The 20,939-nt window shown below is 37.0% G+C and overlaps 1 protein-coding gene across 1 annotated transcript in view; it reads left to right on the top strand.

The window, feature by feature from the left end:
- Positions 1-16,056, top strand: part of LOC108969654 — a 39,937-nt gene extending 23,881 nt beyond the window's left edge. Inside the window, exons 4-12 of the mRNA XM_018934509.1 lie at positions 11,963-12,116; positions 12,191-12,458; positions 12,548-12,651; positions 12,723-12,960; positions 13,097-13,225; positions 13,281-13,490; positions 13,599-13,950; positions 13,996-14,144; positions 14,221-16,056. Coding sequence (XP_018790054.1) covers positions 11,963-12,116; positions 12,191-12,458; positions 12,548-12,651; positions 12,723-12,960; positions 13,097-13,225; positions 13,281-13,490; positions 13,599-13,950; positions 13,996-14,144; positions 14,221-16,056 — 3,440 coding nt within the window. The remainder of the gene's footprint in view (positions 1-11,962; positions 12,117-12,190; positions 12,459-12,547; positions 12,652-12,722; positions 12,961-13,096; positions 13,226-13,280; positions 13,491-13,598; positions 13,951-13,995; positions 14,145-14,220) is intronic.
- The last annotated feature ends 4,883 nt before the right edge of the window (positions 16,057-20,939 follow it).

Raw genomic sequence — 20,939 nt, 5'->3', positions numbered from 1 at the left:
GATGGTGGATGGTGATTACACCAGATCAAATTTATGGAATCATTTTGCGGAAATTCCTGAAGGGGTGGAAACCAATATGGTTCATGGAGGTTTGCGGAGGTTAGCGGACACTACAATCCCTTTTCGGTTTGTATGTCTGAAAGTAGATGCACGAAACACTATCCACGTGTCCTTTTTTTCGGAAACACCAACTGGAAATGATGGGTATCCACTTTATCTTTACCAATTTAGAAGAGTAAATATCGAAATGGACAACACATGGATTTTATTATATTCCCCACTTTTGTTTAATTCACATTCAAAACTCATATCAATACCAATATATTATTGCAGCTTGGTGAAATCAATAAAGTACGTTTGTAAGTACTTCACTAAAAGAAACAACATGGAAGTTATTGGTCTTGAACGAGATGAGATCAGCAAATATCAAATGGTCGATACGTGAACTGCAATAAAGCGCTTTGTGGGATATTTGCTTTTGCAATTCATGAACGTTTTCCGACCGTTGTGCGTCTCGCAGTTAATTTGGAGAATAGCCAAAGAGTATATTTCAACTCATAGAATACAGTACAGCCAATGAAAACACCGCCTGCAACAAAATTAACATTTACGAGTTTTTTCTCAACTTTCCCCAGTGATCTGCTTGCGAGAACATTGCTCTCGGAAATATCTTGACATACATGGAATGCATCGTCGAAGAAATAGTTACGCAGAAAGGAAGGCAAACCAGTAGATTGACATCTAGGTGTGTTCTCAACTAATTCCTTAGGACGAATTTATACAATCCATCCGTAAAATGACGATGGTTTCTACCTTCGATTAATGTTCGGGGTTCAACTTCATTTGAGTCATTGCGAACTGTGAATGGTACGGTGTGTGCAAGTTTTGGAGAAGTAAGCCAGCGAACAAAAATAATATTACCAAAGACATTTTACATCGTCTTCGCTAAAAATTGGAAATGGGTCAATTTCGGTTGATACTTTCGGTGGTTTGATATCAATTCCATTCGCCGTTTATCAATTCACGAAAGATGAACTTATCTCGATTATTTATCCGARCATTGTCCAAATTATCGTAACTACGATTCCAAAAATACCGATGTTGTTGACTTAAACTGGATGATTCAAASTCAAATTCCGGGAGAATTGTGCTCATACWAATCGATCGCTCGTCGTGACAATGAGAACGACGCCGTGAATTATAGAGTGGAATTTCTAAATTCTTTGGAGGCRGTTGGTATGCCACCGCATCATTTCCGTCTCTAAGTAGGATCTGTCGTTATTATGTTTCGCAATCTGCATGMGCCAAAACTGTGTAATGGAACCCGACTGCGTCACAGCACCTATCGAGTACGAGGGGACAGAATCCTTGATTCTACAAATTCCTTTGAGTTCTAACGATTTGTCATTTCAGTTCCAACGTCTTCCRTTTCCAGTGAAAATTGCATTTGAGATGACAATCAACAGGACAAAAGGATAGTCGCACAGCTTGTGGCATAAATGTAGAAATGCTATGTTTTTCATACGGCCAGATATACGTTGCGTGCTCACGAGTTGGAAAACCATCTTTTCTGTACASCTGAACAAAAGCCAAAAAATGTTGTTGCGTTACATTGAAAAAGAAATGAAATGAAAAATTTAACTTTCTTTTCATTTCAAAAGACATAATTTCACGCAGGACAACGGCTGCGGGGTCAGCTATGTTTTGATAAAACTAAATCACCGAAAGCCTTTTCCAACATTCACAATGAYTCGGCAAATGAAATTTGATTAGAAATAAAAAATTTTGGACAAGCCCGAATTAAGCAGCTGCCGTAAACAAACTGGTTGACAGATCGCACTTACATTTGGCGTAGTAATTAAGGACCGAYCCAAGTAGAGACACTTTTAATCAATAGCCTTTTTTTAATAGATCACGTRTGAGTCGTCTCAATATGTCACGTTATTTTTGTTCAATATTGTTTGGTATTTCATCATAGAAAGACTTACGCCKGAACAAAGTTTACAAATCGCTTAACTTAATTACGAAAATTCACGTCCGCGCGCTTCGCTCAACTTTTGGTCAACATATTCGACCTACTGAGCGTACTATTCTCAACACCATCATCCATCTTGAGACTCAGTACTCATTATTGGTTAACATTCGACCGAATAGACCACGTCCAGCCTACAGTCAAGAAAATATTGCAGCCGTAGGAGAGTGTRTACACGAAGACAGTGGAGAGTCGATTCCCGTCCGAAGCAATTCGGACTTACGTATAGAATGACTTGACGCATTTTACGTCCAGATCTTAAATTCAAAAGCTGCCATTTCATAAGGAGAAAACAACGGTTTTGTGTGGTTTGTGGGCTGGTGGARTYATTGATCCATATTTCTTCAGAATGATGATGATGAACGTAACGGTCAATGGCGATCGTTATCGCGCCATGCTAACTGAAATTGAAGCTCGTGATATCGGCGATATTTGGTTTCAACAAGGCGACGTCACTTCCCACACATCGCATCAATCAATGGATTTATTGAGAGAACCCATCGGTGAGCAGAAAATTTGAGGTTTTGATCCGGTCGATTGGCCGCCAAGATCGTGTGATTTTACACCGTTCGACTTTTTGCTGTGGAGATATGTAAAGTYTAAAGTCTATGCAGACAATCATGCTTCGATTCAGGTATTGGAGCAAAACAACTGTTACCAATCTAAATGCTCAAACAAGTCATCGAAAATTGRACTTCACGGAGGGATCATCTGGAGCGTGGCCGTGRCCAATACTCATCAAAAAATAAATATCCAAAAATATTCTTTCGAATGAAAATAGCATTCCACACTAAATTTAAAATTTTTGTGTTTTTTTATGTAGGGACCGTCAAAATGGATCACCCTGTTGTACGGCTTGCTTATTTTTTTTTTACAACAATATCGACGTAATATTCTTATTTCTCTCCAAATGCTTAAATTGCCATTAGAAGGCGAGTTCTGGCTTTRTAACAATTTTAACTAGGGAGCAAAAGCAGTCCATTTCGTTACACCTCCATTACCTCAACCTTTGCATCTGAAAGCCTTGACTCCATCAACTCAAACAATGAGCATGCACTTTTATGCTATAACCGTTTTAAAGCTCATTATCACGGAAGTTTATGAAGGTGCAAATTTTTCTACACAGCAATCTATGTGTATATTCAGTACTTACTATGGACCTATGCTTTTTTTAGTGAGCTTGTTTTTTCATTACTGACTATTCTGCAGTTTTCAACGTGTCATTTTCGTCTTCTCTTTTATCTACTATACCGAACTGTGGCCTATGTTTTTTAAACTGTTGTTCTTCTGCTAAAACTATAGTTTCGGAGTTATAAAGCTCACTGGTATTCATTAGATGTAATAAGTAGAAGCCTTAATATTATTGAATAAAGAGCACAGTAGAACACAGACACCAAGCATAGGTCTCTTGAACTCTACTGATTAAATTTTAGACACYAATTTATAGCATAATATTTAATTAATTGTAGCGCTCATTAATTCAGCAGTAAATTTTAATTGAACTAATCCTCTGTTCACTGCAAGAAAGGAGGTCAGACTCTGCGCACGAAACGAGTTAAAATTTCAAATAATTTCGTTCGTTTTCCTTTTTCAACCCTAGCGCCTTTAAAACTTTAATTAAACCAATTAAATTGAGTGAGATTTTAGTCGACTCACGAAATTTGATGAATATTGAATTATGTGTACCTAAATGTAGCATGCCCCTGATGGCCTGTCACAGYTCATTTGTGGTTCCGTATTAATTTCTGACCGGAAATCTAATACGAATATCTCAGTCAGTATATATGTATACATATTATATATGCATATATGTATGTGGGTATTTCTGCGCACATAATTCCACAGAATGCSAAACAATATCCACAGCAACAACAAATTATAGCTATGTGTCTTTTTGCGGTCGCCAACTGTATTGTATGTGTGTACTTGTGTTTGTGTATATTTGTAAGGGTGTTTGMGATTTGTGTGTGTATGGGTATTATCTTGCTGAAACTCGCTCGCATCAATTGTGTATGAAAGTTCAGCAGTTGCAGGACAATTTCAGCGGTAATTACAATGATAAAGTGGACGCGGGGTTATGTGAGTGCGAGGGGAAGTGAAAACTAGCAACGAAAATCACATCGGTACACCAAAATGGTGCCGAGTCAGCAGCTGTCAGCTGTTAGCCATCCAATTTTCCGAAATACCATTAGCCAGGCCATACGCCTAAAAGGCTGCAAAAAATTAATTTTGACACAACTTTTGTATAGAATAAGCAGCTAAAATTTTTAGCAATATTGAAATGTATTTGTTTTATATCTCATTATTAAGTTCTACTGCTTAAGATAAAAGAAGCACAAGTTGTTTTTGTGAATTGTGAGGATTCCCTTTGGCTTTTGTTACTACAGCCTAAAACTATATATCGTATCTTTAAATATTTACGCTACGCATTTTTAAATATTATGTTAACACGAAATTTTTTTATTTTGTTAGTTTTATTTTACTATTTTTGACACCACCATACTGAAAATTGAATACTGAAATTCCAATTTGCTTTAAGCTCCTTAGTTTTGTGACCTCAAAATCCGCCCTAATTACTGTTCTTTCCATGTTTTCTACGTATTCGATATGTTTTGAGTTTGGAAACTGGTTATTAAATTCCTATTTTGCTAACGTATACTTTCAATAAAATTTACTAATTTTTTATTTTACCCCGCCTCCCGCCATCTTTTCCTAATCCACTTTCGACGTCTGTCAGCTGCAGTTATCTACTTTYTGCAATTTCATAGACAACGTGTTGTATGTTTGTGTGTTTGGTTGCGTTTTGGGACACTCCTTTTTCAATTCATCAACTTTTTCCCATTAAAAATGCGGTTTGAAATATCCTTTTCCAATTGTGTATTTATTAAGCTCTAAGTGTGTCTTTGAATGCTAAAGCAGATACGGCGGRGTCGACAAATTAGATTTTAGACCCTTTGGAGTAAATTATGAATTTGAATTCTTCTTATCTTGAGCAGAGGCTTCTATAAGCGACGCAGTACCCGTCGGAGGAAGCAGAGGAAGATCTCCACTCGATTGGAAAGACCAGATTCATAGAGACCTGGCTACATTTGGAAACTCCAATTGGCGCCAAACAGCGTAAAGGAAGAATGTATGGTGCGCTGTTATAATCTCAACTGTAACCACATAAGCGGTGTCTACGCCAATAAAAAAGGGAATGAATCTTTGTGCAACTGATGCGCTTGTGCTCAGAAGAAATTTTATTGAAGAAACTTATGCTCGAGTCTTTCATGTGTTAAAAACCGAGGCAGTTTAGACAATGCCTGCCGAATGTATATCACTACTAAAGTAATATTTGAGAGGATTTTGAACCTCAAACGCCAAACATTTCGCAGACAAAACACAAAAACATTCTAAACGTATGCAAAAACGTTAATATCACGCACTTGTTGATAATAACGGTCTCAATATTCACATCTTGTGTCAATCCCTCTCTAAAGAATTTATGTCTACGCCACTGCTTCATGGCATATGTATATGGTAGATACGCATACATCATACTAACCACGAAGGTTGGCTACACACATTTGCACGTTAATCAAACTTACAATTGCATTAATGAACTCAAAATGAATGAGTGATTGCGTGAATGGATGTGGCGGAATGTTGGAGTTGAATGGCTGCGATGACAAAGGTTCCAGAACCCGAGCAAGCACACACATTGAATAACAACAATATACCAATATGTCTACTCAAAATAAATGTGTATATGTGCGAAAGTGCATGTAAATGTATGTGTGGTGAAATCTTCTCACACAGATTTTGCAATCCAGCAACTTGTCATGTTGTCACATTGATAAAACTCAATAACAACAACATGCCAAACAAAAACCACACATACATACATACATAAGTCTGTCAGAGGGCGTATGCACTATATGTTCTKGCTTTAAGCTTTCAATAGAAATACGTCCACGGTGTGTATTAAGTTTGAAGGGCACGCGGCAAGGTCGCACGGTAATCCTTATCTTGATACCATCCTTTGGGTTATGCTGGGTTCAAAGTGTATAGGCGAAGGCATTTGGAAAAGTCGAATWATGGATTATATTTTGCAGTAGAAGGGAAAGAATTGAAGACATTTTGTATTTTTTACATCATATTTTCTTTAATACACCCATGCACTGAGGAGACAAGAAATATAGGAAACTATAAATCTACTGGTATCTAAAATGTTTCCGATAAAATRGTTCAAACTTTTAAAAAGCATAAAACTAGTAGAAAATTCTTGCTGTACTCTTGAGCTACAACATCTCCCATTTTAATGGTTATATGTACTCAACACCCTTCCTCTTAAAGTTTCATTGTCTCAAGTACATACTGATGTTGTGTCACGTTTTGGTTCTTATATTGTTCTCAGATTTATATACATATTTCGAAGGTATGAATATACTTCACTGCAATATATCAATGAATATTTTTTTAACTCCTGTGTTCCCTAAGTCCTTCAGAACCTTGAACGGTGGACTCCACTYCCCATGAATTCTAAGCGCATCCATTACAAGCCAAGAAGTAAAACGTTCTTGTGAGTCGCCTGAACTTCATTATAATAAGCTGGTATAGGCTAGATAGATCGAAAATAATTCAGGTTTTTCACTGCGACCAATGGTTTATTGTGCCCTCTTCTAAATCACATATGGTCACAAAGRTCCAGCACTCTGAATAATTCCTGGAGCTTGATGGGTGCGATTGAGCCGATGTGATTCCTGTCGACGAAGATGGATCCTAAGCCTTTAAACCTGCTTCTACAGATCCCTGGGTAATCTAAAATCAGGTATTCTGGWGTTTCATGTTCCATGACGCAAAACCGGAAGTTTGCGAAAGAGACTATGTCTATGTTGAACAATGTGTTTCCTGAATCTGCAGTCTGCAGTGCTCAGTATAAAGCGCGACAATGAGATCTAATATATATATATTATATCTCTAAACATTGCTAAGTTGTAACCTTCCAGTAGTAACTTGGCGTGGTGCATTCCTGTTGCCCGCTGCCAGGTTATGCACTTTAAAGAGTTTTTGGGTAACGCAAAGGCCAAATATCTGTACAAACGCGATCCATCCATTTTGGATCAACCTTGCCTAAACAAACCTACCCTAACCTAMGCAGTCATAACAAAACAAAAAAACATAAAACTTTTCTAAAAAATTTAGGTATTTTTGAATGTATTCGCAATTGCAAAGTGTTATTTCGTTATTTGTGGTTTTACAAGGAAATTACAATTTCGACTGCTCCAGCAAAATAGACCAAATTCTGCTTGCAACCACAGGCCAAGCTCATACATTTACACAAATTAGCACATTTTCATGCCACATTCGCAGATGTGGCGCCATTTATGCTTCACCCTCGAAATCAAAAACTGCAAAATAACAGAAAAACGGAATATGGATGCATACCAATCGGTGAAATGGCGAATACGTTAACAGGATATTAAAGTGTTCCAATGTGCCTGTGTGGTGATATGTTATGCAATGAAAGCATGTATGTGGATGCATATCTACATACTCGTATATATAGATGGGTTAGTGTGTGTGAATGTGTCTGCTAATGTGCACAGCAATTTACCCGYGCACAATTTATGAATAAATAAATAAATTTGAGGATTTTGCATGACTCGCGGGTGAGATCTACAACGCAAGCTTTTTCCTCACACGTGCTCATTCAAATGAATAACGGTCTTCTCTTCGCACTTTTTCGCTTTACTGTTAAAATTCTAGTAATAGGTGCTGGTGTACCAAGTTATTACTCATACGCAATGTCGACTCAATCTAAAAGGGTTCTTAAGTTGCAAAAGGGTTGGTGAAATGTTTGCTGATTTTGATATATTTTCGGATTTAAAAACTATTACCTTTACTCAKAGAGTTTTTTACTTAGTGAACGAGGACAAGACGAAATATCTCCTGTCATTAAACAAACAGTCGTCGSACTCGCGACTAGGCTCTCACGTCACTGTTGACAGTCATAACTTCGAAGTCGTATATAATTTCGTCTATCTTGGAACCAGTATTAACAGCAACAACAATGTCAGCCTCGAAATTCAACGCAGAATAACTCTTGCCAACAGGTGCTGCTTTGGACTCAGTAGGCAATTGAGAAGTAAAGTCCTCTCTCGACAAACAAAGATCATGCTTTATAAATCCCTCATTCATCCCGTACTGCTATATAGTGCGCAGCCATGGACAATTACAACATCTGAYGATTCAATGTTACGAGTTTTCGAAAGAAATGTTCTGCGGAAAATGTATGGTCCTTTACTCAGTTGGAATCGCCAATTTCTAGAAAACAGCGAAAAGGAATAACGACTGGTGAGCTGTTGCTAACTCGGCTGTGTCTACACCAATAAARAAGAAGAAGATGTGAAACGTATTTTAGTGAGAGTGTTCCACATTGACCGCAACAAAAGGTAGTCAGAGGGAGCAAGGTCTGGGTTATAATTCGAATTAGTCAAAACTTCCCAACCTCTGTTTTTAATTCTTCTTGCAACAGAGCCCTTGCAACATCGCCTCTAGTCAAGTCCTCAAATTCCGGACGTTTTTCGGCAGTCGCTCACTTCAGTTTGATGAGTTGTTGTCGTTAGCATTTTAATGTTTTCACCTGGTTTTAGAAGCTTTTAATAAAGTACAGACTTTTGATCGCACGAAATACAGAAAATTACCTTGGCCTCATGGATATTCGGCTTTGCCGTTGATTTGGCAAGTTTCACATACGATTATTGATTTTTTTTTTTTTGATGTAATAAATCCACTTTTTTTAACCAGTTACAACACGATGAAAAAACGACTTATTTTGTAATATAATTTTGCAACGTCAATTTATATGCAACGAAAAATACTTCCAGTTCATCATTTAAAATTTTCTTAAGAAACATTAAAGCAACCTTTTAAATAGTTATACCACTTTCTTTTTGGACTTCGGCAATATCTTTGACAAGTTCAAAGCACTAAATTGACAMTTCACCTCGTCTTGATTCCAGCACTATTGCCAGCAAGTGGCCTGCGATTCAACTAACACAATAATTTATGAGTAGTTTTTAGTTCCTGTGAAGATTTCTTTTATATTATTTTCGGGTTAAAAAAAAACTAACAAAAAAATTGTGGAGAATTGACCCTAGTGTACAAAATCTTGACGAAATTTAAAAGCCGAAGAAAATGCCAAGAAATAATTAGATGAGTTAAGAGCAACATTAAAAATACGCATTTTCAGAACAAAAAAGCAATGAAAAAATGGAATAAAAACAGCGGAAGGGCAAAACCCGTCAACCAACAAGCAAACTTAAGAGAAGAACCCATTATGCTTAAAGCTTAGAAAAGGCAAACTGCCTACTGGTAATGAGCGAGCGAAAGGCAAATCGGTTAGGTGAACAAGAAGAAAATGTGCAAACTTCAAGGACTGGCTATGCGGTCAAAAATAAGCAGGGGGGAGGTAATAAAAAAGGATGAAAACAAGACTACCACTCAAAGCAAATGAATAAAAGATTGAGAAAAATGAWTTGACCGCCATAGAAAATGAGCAGATGATGTGGAAAATTATTATTAGGGTTGAATGTTAAGAAAATCTGTAAAGACTTGAAAGTGAGCATATTGAGTAATTTATGTTAGCGTATCTGTATATAAGTATTTATGTGCGTATACACTCCAAMCCAGTGTGAAAAAGTATAAATGGATTTGAGACAGAACCCTTCCAAAATGATGAAATATTTTTGATACCACATGTTCAATAGCTTCTAAACGAACTAACGTTCTCAAAGTTTCAAATCAGGCTTATACTGAAGTTCSCTAACTTATTTCAATTCGAAAAGTTTAGGTTAAGTCTGCGTCGTTTTGCCTTCTTAGAAGAATCCTTTTTCGCCAGTCTTTTGGCTACTTGGCGCCAATTGGAGATTCCAAGCGAAGCCAGGTCTTTTCAATGGAGTGGACCTCTTTCTCTGCTTTCCCCGGTGAGTGTTATGTTGAATACTTTCAGAGCTGGACGACATGACGTARCCAACGTATTTTAATTCGTTGAACTATATCAATGTCATCGTATATCTCATACAGCTAATCGTTCCACAGAATGCGATATTCGCCGTTGCAAATGCGCAAAGGACCATAAATCTTTCGCAGAACTTTTCTCTTGAAAACTCGTAACGWTGACTCATTAGATGTTGTCATCCTCAATGCCTCTGCGCCATATAGTAGGACGGGAAGTATGAGTAACTTATAGAGTTTGGTTTTCGTTCGTCGAGAGAGGACTCTTCTTCTCAATTGCACACTGAGTCCAAAGTAGCATCTGTTGGCAAGAGTTATTCTGCGTTGGATTTTGAAGCTGTCATAGTTGTTGGTATTAATACTGGTTTCAATAATTTCTACAACTTCGAAGTTATGACTGTCAACAGTGACATGGAAGCCTAATCGCGAGTGTGACAACTGTTTRTTTGAAGATTTGGAGATATTTCGTCTTGTCCTCGTTCACTACCAGACCCATAAGCTCTTCCTTATTCAGTCTGGAGAAAGCAGAACTAACGACTTTATAAGAGTGTACAACTTCTTGGTTATTTATGTTGTGTAGGACTTGATTTGAACCGGTAGCGAAACTCTTATAAGAGTTTTAAGCAGACTCCATAGTCTATAGGTTTTATGCTATTTTTTCATCCATGATAACCTCCGAGCAGTTWTTATGATCTTAAAATTTATATTTGATATGTGAAAAGAAGTTCAGAAAAAGGATTACGTCGGCGACACCCAATGTATGTTGAAAACACTGTCTTAAACTGAAAATTTTACACTGTTAGTACGTGGTCTTTTCTCTTAATGCTTTTTCTAGCATACCATAGACGTGTGTTCCATTCTTAACAATTTTACGGAGATGCGCSTAATTTATATCATATGTAAATATTTTTCCAAAATCTAGGTATGCTTTAAATTCATTTATACATACACCCACAAAGGCTTTTATTTCATTTATTTTAAGCTCTGAAGACCATTTCTCACGCCTCGGTATTCATATAACATTTGCAGTAAGAAACAAATAAAAAAATGTATTTGTGCCTCTAATGATGTTGGGAATTGAAAACAATACCGTTGAGTGTTCCGTTGGCGTCTCTGAGCGTATAAAACGATTTGTATATTCGGATGTATTAAAACATGTACGGTACCCCGTAATTATGCATATATTCGAACATAAGTTTGMAGGTATTGACACATGTATGTATAAAAAAGACAAACAAATGCAAATTTAAAATAAAATGAGAATTATTAAATTTAATGTAGAGCTAAGTGGCAACATGAAATTAGTGTTTTTTCTAGAATAATAATAACAAAAAAGGAAAACTTAACTTCAGCGGCACTTAAGCTATAATATCATTTTGCACAAAGATTTCTTATGGCATAAAAGCGTATAAAAAAACCTTTATCATGATTTTGATAAGCCAGTCTGAATACCAGCTAAAAAATATATTTCTTATATTAGCGTTGCCTCGGACAATAATACATCGCAAATTTCGAGAAGATAATTTGTCAAGTAATAAGGTTTTCCATACAAGATCTTGTGATTGATCGATCAGTTTGTACATGGACATAGCTAAATCAACTCAACCCATCACTCTGACCGTTAACACTTATACTTTGTAGGGTCTCCGACGTTCCACAATATTGCCTTTCCTTCCAGAGAAGAGTGGAAAAGAGGTGAGGTGGACAAGGGCACAGAGGTAACTAGATAATCAAGTTGGCGGTGGTGTCTTTTAGATATCAAAATCGTCCTCCGACTAACAGACCGCTGCAGTGTCGAATTACCATCAAAACTTTTAAGATCCGTCGATTAAAATTATATTCGAATATAGGAAACATTTTTCGATAGTCTAAATATATATATATATATATATATACTACTTATAACTTGTAATTTGCTTTATATCTCTTCAGACTGTTTCTCTTACGAAATGGCCGATCAATGCGATGCCGTGAATGGCACTTTCTACTTGAGAACATGCTATAACATTAGCTATGCCGAGGAGCATAATATCACCGAATTAGCGCTACATGCACTAAAGCGACCACCAGCTGAGGAGTATTTTACGTAAGTTTTAAGCCAAAATAACTCGATAGATTTTCAAAATTAATTGCATTTATTTCTATTCATTATCTTTTCAGTAACCATGTGTTGGGCTTATCTTCTGGCATTGAAGAAACCGGCGGCATAAAATTGGAGTTAGCTGCCTGTCTATTTGTCGCTTGGGCTATTGTATTTCTGTGTCTCTGCAAAGGCGTACAATCTTCCGGCAAAGTAGTATACTTTACCGCGCTCTTTCCTTATGTTGTGTTAGTTATACTGTTCTTCAGAGGTGTGACATTACCGGGCGCTATGACAGGCATATTGTTTTATTTAACACCTGATTTTAAACAACTAGCCAATGCACAGGTAGGTCTCAAGCCGCAGTATTTCCAAACTAGTTAATACCTAGAATTTTTTAAAACTAACACTAATCGTTAATCATCACGTTTATTTAGGTCTGGGGCGATGCCGCGGTACAGATATTCTTTGCGCTCAGTCCTGCTTGGGGTGGTCTCATAACACTGTCTTCGTACAACAAGTTCTCGAACAATTGTTATAAGTTAGTTCTCGTTAATTTAAGAAGACCTGATTTTCTTTATTGACGTTTTTATTTATATCCAAAACTTGCAGAGACTCTTTAATCGTCGCCATTTGCAATATAGCGACCTCATTTTTTGCCGGTTTAGTTATCTTCTCGATCATCGGTTTTCTAGCACACGAGCTAGAAGTGGAAGTAAAAAAGGTAGTTGATCAGGGTGCTGGTCTGGCATTTATAGTCTATCCAGAAGTTGTGACACGCCTCCCGGTTTCACCCGTTTGGTCGGTACTATTTTTTGTTATGTTACTTACATTGGGACTGGACTCACAGGTGAGATTTTGCCATTCAGAAAAGCAAAACCAAGTTTCACTGTTTGTATTTTCCTTCATTCCTTTTTTATGTATCTGTCTCTATCTCTCTCTCTCTTTCTTTCTCTCACTTTACTTTTATTACATACTATGTGCAGTTCGCACTCATGGAGACCGTTACAACTGCCATATTGGATAAATTTCCCAATTTACGACAATACAAAACATGGGTTGTGCTTTTTGTTGGTATTTTTGGTTACCTCGGTGGTCTCGGTTTTACTACGAATGTATGTAAAAAACAACCTTGTATAATTTTACTTTATACTGACGTTTTCTTTGCAGAGTGGCATGTATTGGTTACAACTAATGGATAAGTATGCTGCGAATTGGTCGGTATTGCTTATCGCCATTTCCGAGTGTGTTTTAATCGCTTGGATATATGGGTCACAACGTTTCTTGAACGACATACAGGGTATGATTGGTAAAAGATCGAAATTCTGGAACTCATTTTGGTCGGCAATGTGGCGTTACATAACGCCCGCAACACTATTGGTAAGTAATAGGAGCATGGGAAGGGTTTTACTTAAGCTTCTCGGGTGGGAAATTAAAACAATGATACTTCCTACTAAACTGCTGCTTCATACTTATTTCATATTTCAGTTTATTCTGTTCTTCAACTGGGTCGAATACAAACCGGCCTCCTATGGTCATTATGTTTATCCACTGTGGGCTGATGCAGTCGGTTGGTTTATCGGGCTGTTGCCGGTACTATTTATATTCTTAATCGCCTTCCAACAAATTTGTAAAGCACCCAAGCAATTRACATTCAAAGAGCGGCTAAAACTTCTACTACGTCCTACCGCCGAGTGGGGGCCAGCCGGTAGGCCATGTGTCAATTTACACGCCGAGCGCTACGACAGTCAAAATTACGATGTCGTGGCCAATACGCAAGTACTCATAAATGGCATGCCAACTGATGTGTCACCCTATGAGGACAACAGCAATGGTTATCGTGATGAAGCGATGCAACTCTGAGAGCGAGTGAGCGCATCGTCAGCAGCGGTAGCAACAAAAACATCCACTGCTGTTGTGCGCATGAGTGATCACGTCGATGAGGGTATTGGTCTGCGAATGAGTGGTAATGGCGCTGGCAACGGGGCTAATGGTGGAGGTGGCGGTACAACTACATCGATTAGGAATGGCAGTGTAAGTTAACAATTTAAATTTTCAATTTATCAATGAACTTAAATAATTGCCTACATATGTTTTATACCACTTCCAGCATCCCGAATATGGTGCGGCTGTGGCTATCAAAACATCCAACTCGGCGGCAACCGCGAAGCTACCCGGCCCGAGTATATTGAAGGGCTCAAAGAGTAACCAAGTGGCCAGCAATGGTCGCAACAAAGGGCAATCTCAGCCTGAGGCGAGCCCTAGCCGTCAGCCGCTAATAGAGGCCGAGTTGCGTGCCAACGATAGCGTCGGCTCGTTCCTGAATGAGGCGGCTGCATTGGCGCAGCGTAAAACGCAAGCAAACGGTCATCCCGCCGAGGTAGGTGATAAAATTACGAAAGTAACTGCCAGTATTATATTGCCCACGAAGGCGGCAATAACAACAACCGCTGCCACTGTCGCCACAAGCACTGCAACAACAAAGGTGCTTGTCGCTGGCACAATGAGCAGCGGTCGCGAACGTATGCTCACCACGTTCGGGGAGCGTGGTATTGTGCCGGGGGCGGAAACAGTAAGCGGAGCAACRACAACAAAATCCGTTACAGCCGGCCTGACTTCAAAGCCACTAACTGCTGGCATTAAGCCGGCCACTGTAAGTAGTGTGTCACAGGTGACTACAACAACAAATGCATTGGCAATAAATGTGCAGCCCGCAAGCACCGCAGCAACAAAACCGGCAACATTAGAATTGAAACATACAACTATAACTACAACACCTGCGACAATTGCTACAACAACAGTCAAATCGACGTTAGCTGGAAAGTCGACAACAACGACTACCAGCACGGCTGCAACAGCAACAATTGCTAAGGCCAAATTGACTGTTACACAAACACCAACAGCAACAACTGTTGCAGTATCCGTTAAGACGCCGATTGTTGCAGCAACCACTACAACAACAGCTGAAAGTGCTGCAAAAGCGACTACAGTAGCCGCCGTGAAGCCAGCAGCAGCAGCTGTTGTTAAACCAACCGCAACCACGACACAAAAAACAATAACAACAACAAAACCTACAATTACAACTACAAAAGCAATTACAACACCTACAGCACCAACGGCTGCAATTAAAAGCAGCGGTGTCGCGTCAGCAGCAGCTGCAACGGTTCCAAAAACCACAACAACAGCAAGCATAAGCATAGGCGCTAAGGCGCTCACAGACAGTAAGCCTATAGCTTCACCAACAATAGTTGCAACAACAATAACAACATCAACTACAAAATCAAAAACACCTGTTGCGCAAACGAATAAACCACCAATCATAACAACAACAACAACTGCCAAAGTGTCAGCCATTGCTGCCGCCCCAACCACAACAACAATAATTAACAGCACAAATTTAGCTACAACAACAGCAAATGTTATGCCCAAGCAATTGACAACAGCGTCCACAACTGCAACAACAACAACTACGAAGCCGAATGCTGTTAGCCACCCGTCGGGGAACGCCAATGTCGTTATTGCACTGATGCCTGCTGCACAGCCAGCAAAAATTGCTGCCACCAAAGTGATCAATACAACAACAAGTCCGATCACTGCGGCTATTCAAAAGCCCACGGTGTTGCCAACAGCTGATGACAAATTTCCAACAATGACTGCAGTTGCCGCCACAACCACAACGACAGCAAGCGGTACGAAAGCGTCTATAACTAAAACGYCGGCGGCAATAAACAAAACAACAACATCAACATCATCAACAGCGGTGCCGACTAAAAGTGTGAGCGCCAACATAGCAACAACAACACAATCTGCAAGTATCGCTGCTGTTCCAAAMGTCACAATTGCAGCCAAATCAGTAATTGCTTCTGCGGTTGGCAGCATCGCCTCCACCACAACTACAACAAAATCTACAAACACCACCACCACAAGTAATGTCAGCAAAAAATAATTGTAAGCAAAAGAAAAACAATTACTTTAGTCATAACACCCGCTCAATCCACAGGCGTAATTATAAAATTAGAAACCAAACATWCATACATACATAACACACTGGATTAACGAAGTAAGTATATAAGCGCATACTAATGACTAGTTGATACAAAATGGCAGCAAACGTTCTCCAGAACGTCTGTAGCTAAGATGAATTTTGAAAAATTGCGTATATTAGATAAGTACATTTGTATGTACACTCACCRAAAACTGTTTCTAATCAAAACAACAAATATATCTACATTGCATTCTAACATACACATATACAGATATTTAGTAAGAAAATAATATTTCTAAGGAACAAATTAAAACGTTCAAAACGCAACGTTCAACCTAACCTAACTATTAGAGAAAAGTAACAGTAATTTAGTGACAACAAAAATAAATATTAAACTAAACCCCACACAAGATCTAAGTTCAGGTGCAGCAATTACTACAAAATACATATACGTATTTTTAAGTGAAACTTAGAAAACAAAACAATTTCAGTTGCCATAAGAAAACGGGAAAGTATTGCCAAACCGAAAGAGAAGCTCGCAAAGAGTACCATATGCAGAAGAAATTTTTATAAAATTAAAATTWGACGATTTTTCCATGTATATTTTACTTCTACCCAGTTATGATTTCATAAAATTTGCAATAGTTTTGGAAATCGAGGATTACAAATTATGGAAAATTATAGATTATGTTTATAGTTCATACATTTTAATTAATAAAAACCATTTCGCAGTATTAAATACGCAGTCAGCATAAACAAAATGTATTGTGTTCGTTCCTCAACAATATCAAAACTTCAAATTCAAAAACTTCAAGAAAATTTTCGTATAAAAACCATACTATAAAAAGATCCTTTGGCAAATTGTAACGAATTCGTTAAATTAATTCCCATTAAACTCCTCTCCTTCTCGATTTCGACTCAAAATATACGAAATTTAAATATGTCKAATTTTTTCTATTCACTGCATCTTTTAGACTAACATAAAATGTACCCCTAGAGATACACCTAAGGTCTTTGAATGCTACTGCAGAATATGCTATTCATCAAGTTTCTTTGGCATAGTGTTGATGGTAGACAAACCTAAAAATTTCTAATTCTAAATTAATTCATCACAGAGCACATATTCTTAAGATCCCAGCAAATTCTAAAAGTGATTTCGACGAAATGCAAAGCATGTACTAAGAATGATGAGACGATGGAACATTATACATGCGAATGTCCAGCCTTAAGGGGTTAGGAGAATTTTCAGTATTTTGCTATTAAATCGTGTTATTTTACAAAAGTAGTAATATGGCATTATTATAGAATGTGTTGACTTCAAGTCACGAAAAATTCAAAAAAAAAATAAAAATTTAATTTCCAAAGTTATAATTGTTTGTGTTGACCCAGTTCCAAAAAAAGGTACTTGCGGTGACAACTTTMAGCCCTTGGAGATTCATCTAAAATCAATCGGACAAAAAAATAGTTTATGAATAAATAAACTCGGGCTTGATCGAAGAATTTTTTTTCCAAAAATTAACAAAATGGTGGCCTCAGGAAATTTTTGACTAAATTTTTGGGAAAAAATCAACAGATATTTGGTCTTAAAAAATTGAAATTTTTGAAAAACAAAAAATCCTTCCATCAGGCCCGTGTTTATTATATATTCTAAAAGCTGTATAAATTTCATTAAAATTTACTAAGCGGTTTTCGAGTTACAGTTGTCACTAGTTCAAAAAACATAGTTTTGAGAAACGCGTTTAGGGGGTTAGGTGGGTTTGAAAATTTTCAAAAATCGATTTTTTTTGTTTTCTTTATTAAATTCTACAATAACTCTAGAATATAGTCCTAAATTTTAAAGTTGATCTGAGCAATAATTTCGGGGATACAGCCTTGAGAACTTGTGCACTCAAGGCTAGCTGCGCTCGAAACTGTGTTTTTTAAGTCGGTGGACACAATTCTAGAAAAGTTATCGACCGATTTAGTCGTATTGTGTACACAATTTTGATATAATATTATCTAGTTATTGAACGAAGAATTTTTTCTTTTTTCATTACAACTTATTTTTCTGACCAAAAAATGCCGAAAATTTTACCAAAAATGAGATTTTTTGTTCAAAGTTCGAGAAAAGAAGGACAATTTTAATTTTTTTTTTATTTCCTACGTTCAAAAACGAGATTTAGATATGTACTAAGAGAATATTAGTTTTTTAATTTTATATGAACCAATAATAAGTTATGCTGTCCACGGCGAGAGCACTTTTTGAGAGACACCCAGGGAAATGCGGTCTCAACAGCGGAATTTTCAACATTTTTGTATCGAAATTTCCGGAGATATTGTTCGAATATATACCTTTGATATAACATATTATATTTTTCAAATATATGATTAAAAATCGTAAAAATACCTTTTTTAGTACCTCTGAAACCCACCTAACCCCTTAAAGTTTCACACTAGCGCTTTGAAGTGCCCGAGCTCTCTTTGTTACATATTTGTCGAATAACTCTAACTAACTAATTATCGGATCARCGTGAAATTTTCAGAKAATATTTTTAAGATATTATTCTTAACGAAAATGAAAAAATAATGTTTCAAAATTTTGACTACCCCTAACCCCTTAAGCCGGATAAGTGGTTATATATCCCACTATAGCGGGACATAAATTATGAGACAACCAACTTGGACAACTAGTACGCCAGTCCTTAGTGATGTCACCAACTWCTGATTTTGTAGAACCCCAGTAAATCTTTTTACAAACAAAGCCCTTTGAGCCTGTCACAAATTTGTTGAGACCTGCTAATATCAATTCCTCGTGAACTGGCCAACTTGTTCGCTATGGTTGCAGCTACCAAGTTATTTCAACATAAGTCTAGTGTAAGATAGAGATTGGGCTTGGGGTTCATTGCTCTAATGCCAGAAAAAAAAGTGGACAAGAAATCGCAGGCCTGTTCCAATCTTTATGGGATTTGCGAGCCCATCGACTTTGATGTTAATCAATAATCACTTCAAAACAACTTCATTCGTTGCAGTCATTCCGAAAAGTTTGATAGCAGTAAAATAAGGGTTTCCTAAGAAAGTAAAAATAACAATTTTTATTAGAGGTAAAAATACTGTGTTCATACCGTTTTCTRAAATTACGCTGTAAGTTAAACTTAATTTAGAGACGTGCGCGTTGGGGAAGAAATTCCATGAATGAGAAAGTCCACAATTAATTTTCATAGTGCAATAAGCAAGAATAATGAGAACTTAAACCCTGTAGGCATCAAATAATTCGTAGACAATTGAAGAGATATGTAAATCAAGGAGGCTTATAAGCATTTATGCGACTTCACAGAGCCAATCTCATTCAACGCATGTTCATCTATCCAGTTATCGGCTATATGTACATCTTTTAACAAAGATAAACTCAGTAATAATGTGTACCGGACAAAATACGTAAACTTTCGGCAGTTCACTTGCAGAAATCACATAAGATTTCGACTTTAACAGATTCTATAGCAGTTAAATGGTGCAGGATTTATAAATTTTAATTTTTATTTTAAAAACTAGAATTATGAAATCAAGTCTCATACTAGAAAAACTTAATTTCGGTCTACGTCACTTGCTGATTAGTTTCAGCCAAGTCAACATAACTACCGTTTTATCCCAATTAAGTGTCAGAAATCCGATTCGAGTCCGCAAAATTCCATAAGCCATTAAATCGTTTGTTAAAGTTTGGATTTGAACCAAAAAAATCAATGATATTTTTATATTATATAACTACATCAGTGCTACATATAGTATGTACTTATATATCAGCAGAGAGTTACTTATTTATGCTCAAAGTTAACGTTAGTTCATTGTTATGAGTACACATACTCGTAGTACTCGGGAAATATTTTTGAAATATGTTCTTGTAAGTAGGACTTTGTAAATGGAGTTAATGGATGTCAAATATGTACTAATGTATGTAAATTAAGTAATGTTGATGTACATGTGTAAGAAAACAAAAAACACGGTGCTACTACTTGGAGAGAAACAGAATATTTTAAACATATGTATGTCGGTGTAACGTATAACGGCAGATCGGTACAGCAGAATTAAGCCACAAAAAATATTCATAAGAAGAAATCAGTTACGTATRTCTTAAAGTAAAGTCATGAAAATGTGTCGTTGTTATTGTTGTTTAGATGTGTATTGTAAAGATCTGGAAAATAAAATTGTGACTTACATTGTGGTATGAATTYCTTGTATTGTTGTAGGTTGTAGGCACATACATGTATGCATAAATACATATGTATGGTGTGTATGTAGTTATGTATTTAACGGTATATTGAATTTGTATTGTATATTGAATTGTAGTCCTGAAATAGTGCAAATTAGTGAAATGTATTAGTAAATATATAGTACAAGCGTATGTAGAGACCGAATTGACTGCGGAATATTGTTAATTGAGGAGAGCATTATTGTTGTTATTGTTTAGGGAAGAGCATACATATATTTAGGGAATGTTATTGAGATTATGGCGTGTACACTCACTACCTTACGCGTCCTAATCTCAACTAGGGTGTATAGAAAACTGAAGTATTTACAGAGGAAAAACAAAATGAATACTCGAAAGTAGCGATGAGTTGAGGGGATGACGAAGTGCTTAAATATGGTACACATATGTATAATGGTTGACTAGGATTTTAATTTTATTTTTYCAACTCAATTTAGCCCATCTGATATATTAAATCGAAATATCTTTATATTAATTTGTCCATATTATGTTAGGTTTTTAAGTTCGGGAAATGGTCCGGTCGATTTAGAGGTGCGATGAGATTTAAGTACAGTGAAACTTCAATAACTCGTATTTGCAAGGGACCACAATTTAAATACGAGTT

The sequence above is a fragment of the Bactrocera latifrons genome, unplaced genomic scaffold (genome assembly GCF_001853355.1).
Source record: "Bactrocera latifrons isolate USDA-ARS-PBARC rearing strain unplaced genomic scaffold, ASM185335v1 scaffold_260, whole genome shotgun sequence".
NCBI classification, from domain to species: Eukaryota; Metazoa; Arthropoda; class Insecta; order Diptera; family Tephritidae; genus Bactrocera; species Bactrocera latifrons.
Note: the sequence above shows the minus strand (reverse complement) of the source record. Positions and strands in the feature narration are given on the sequence as shown.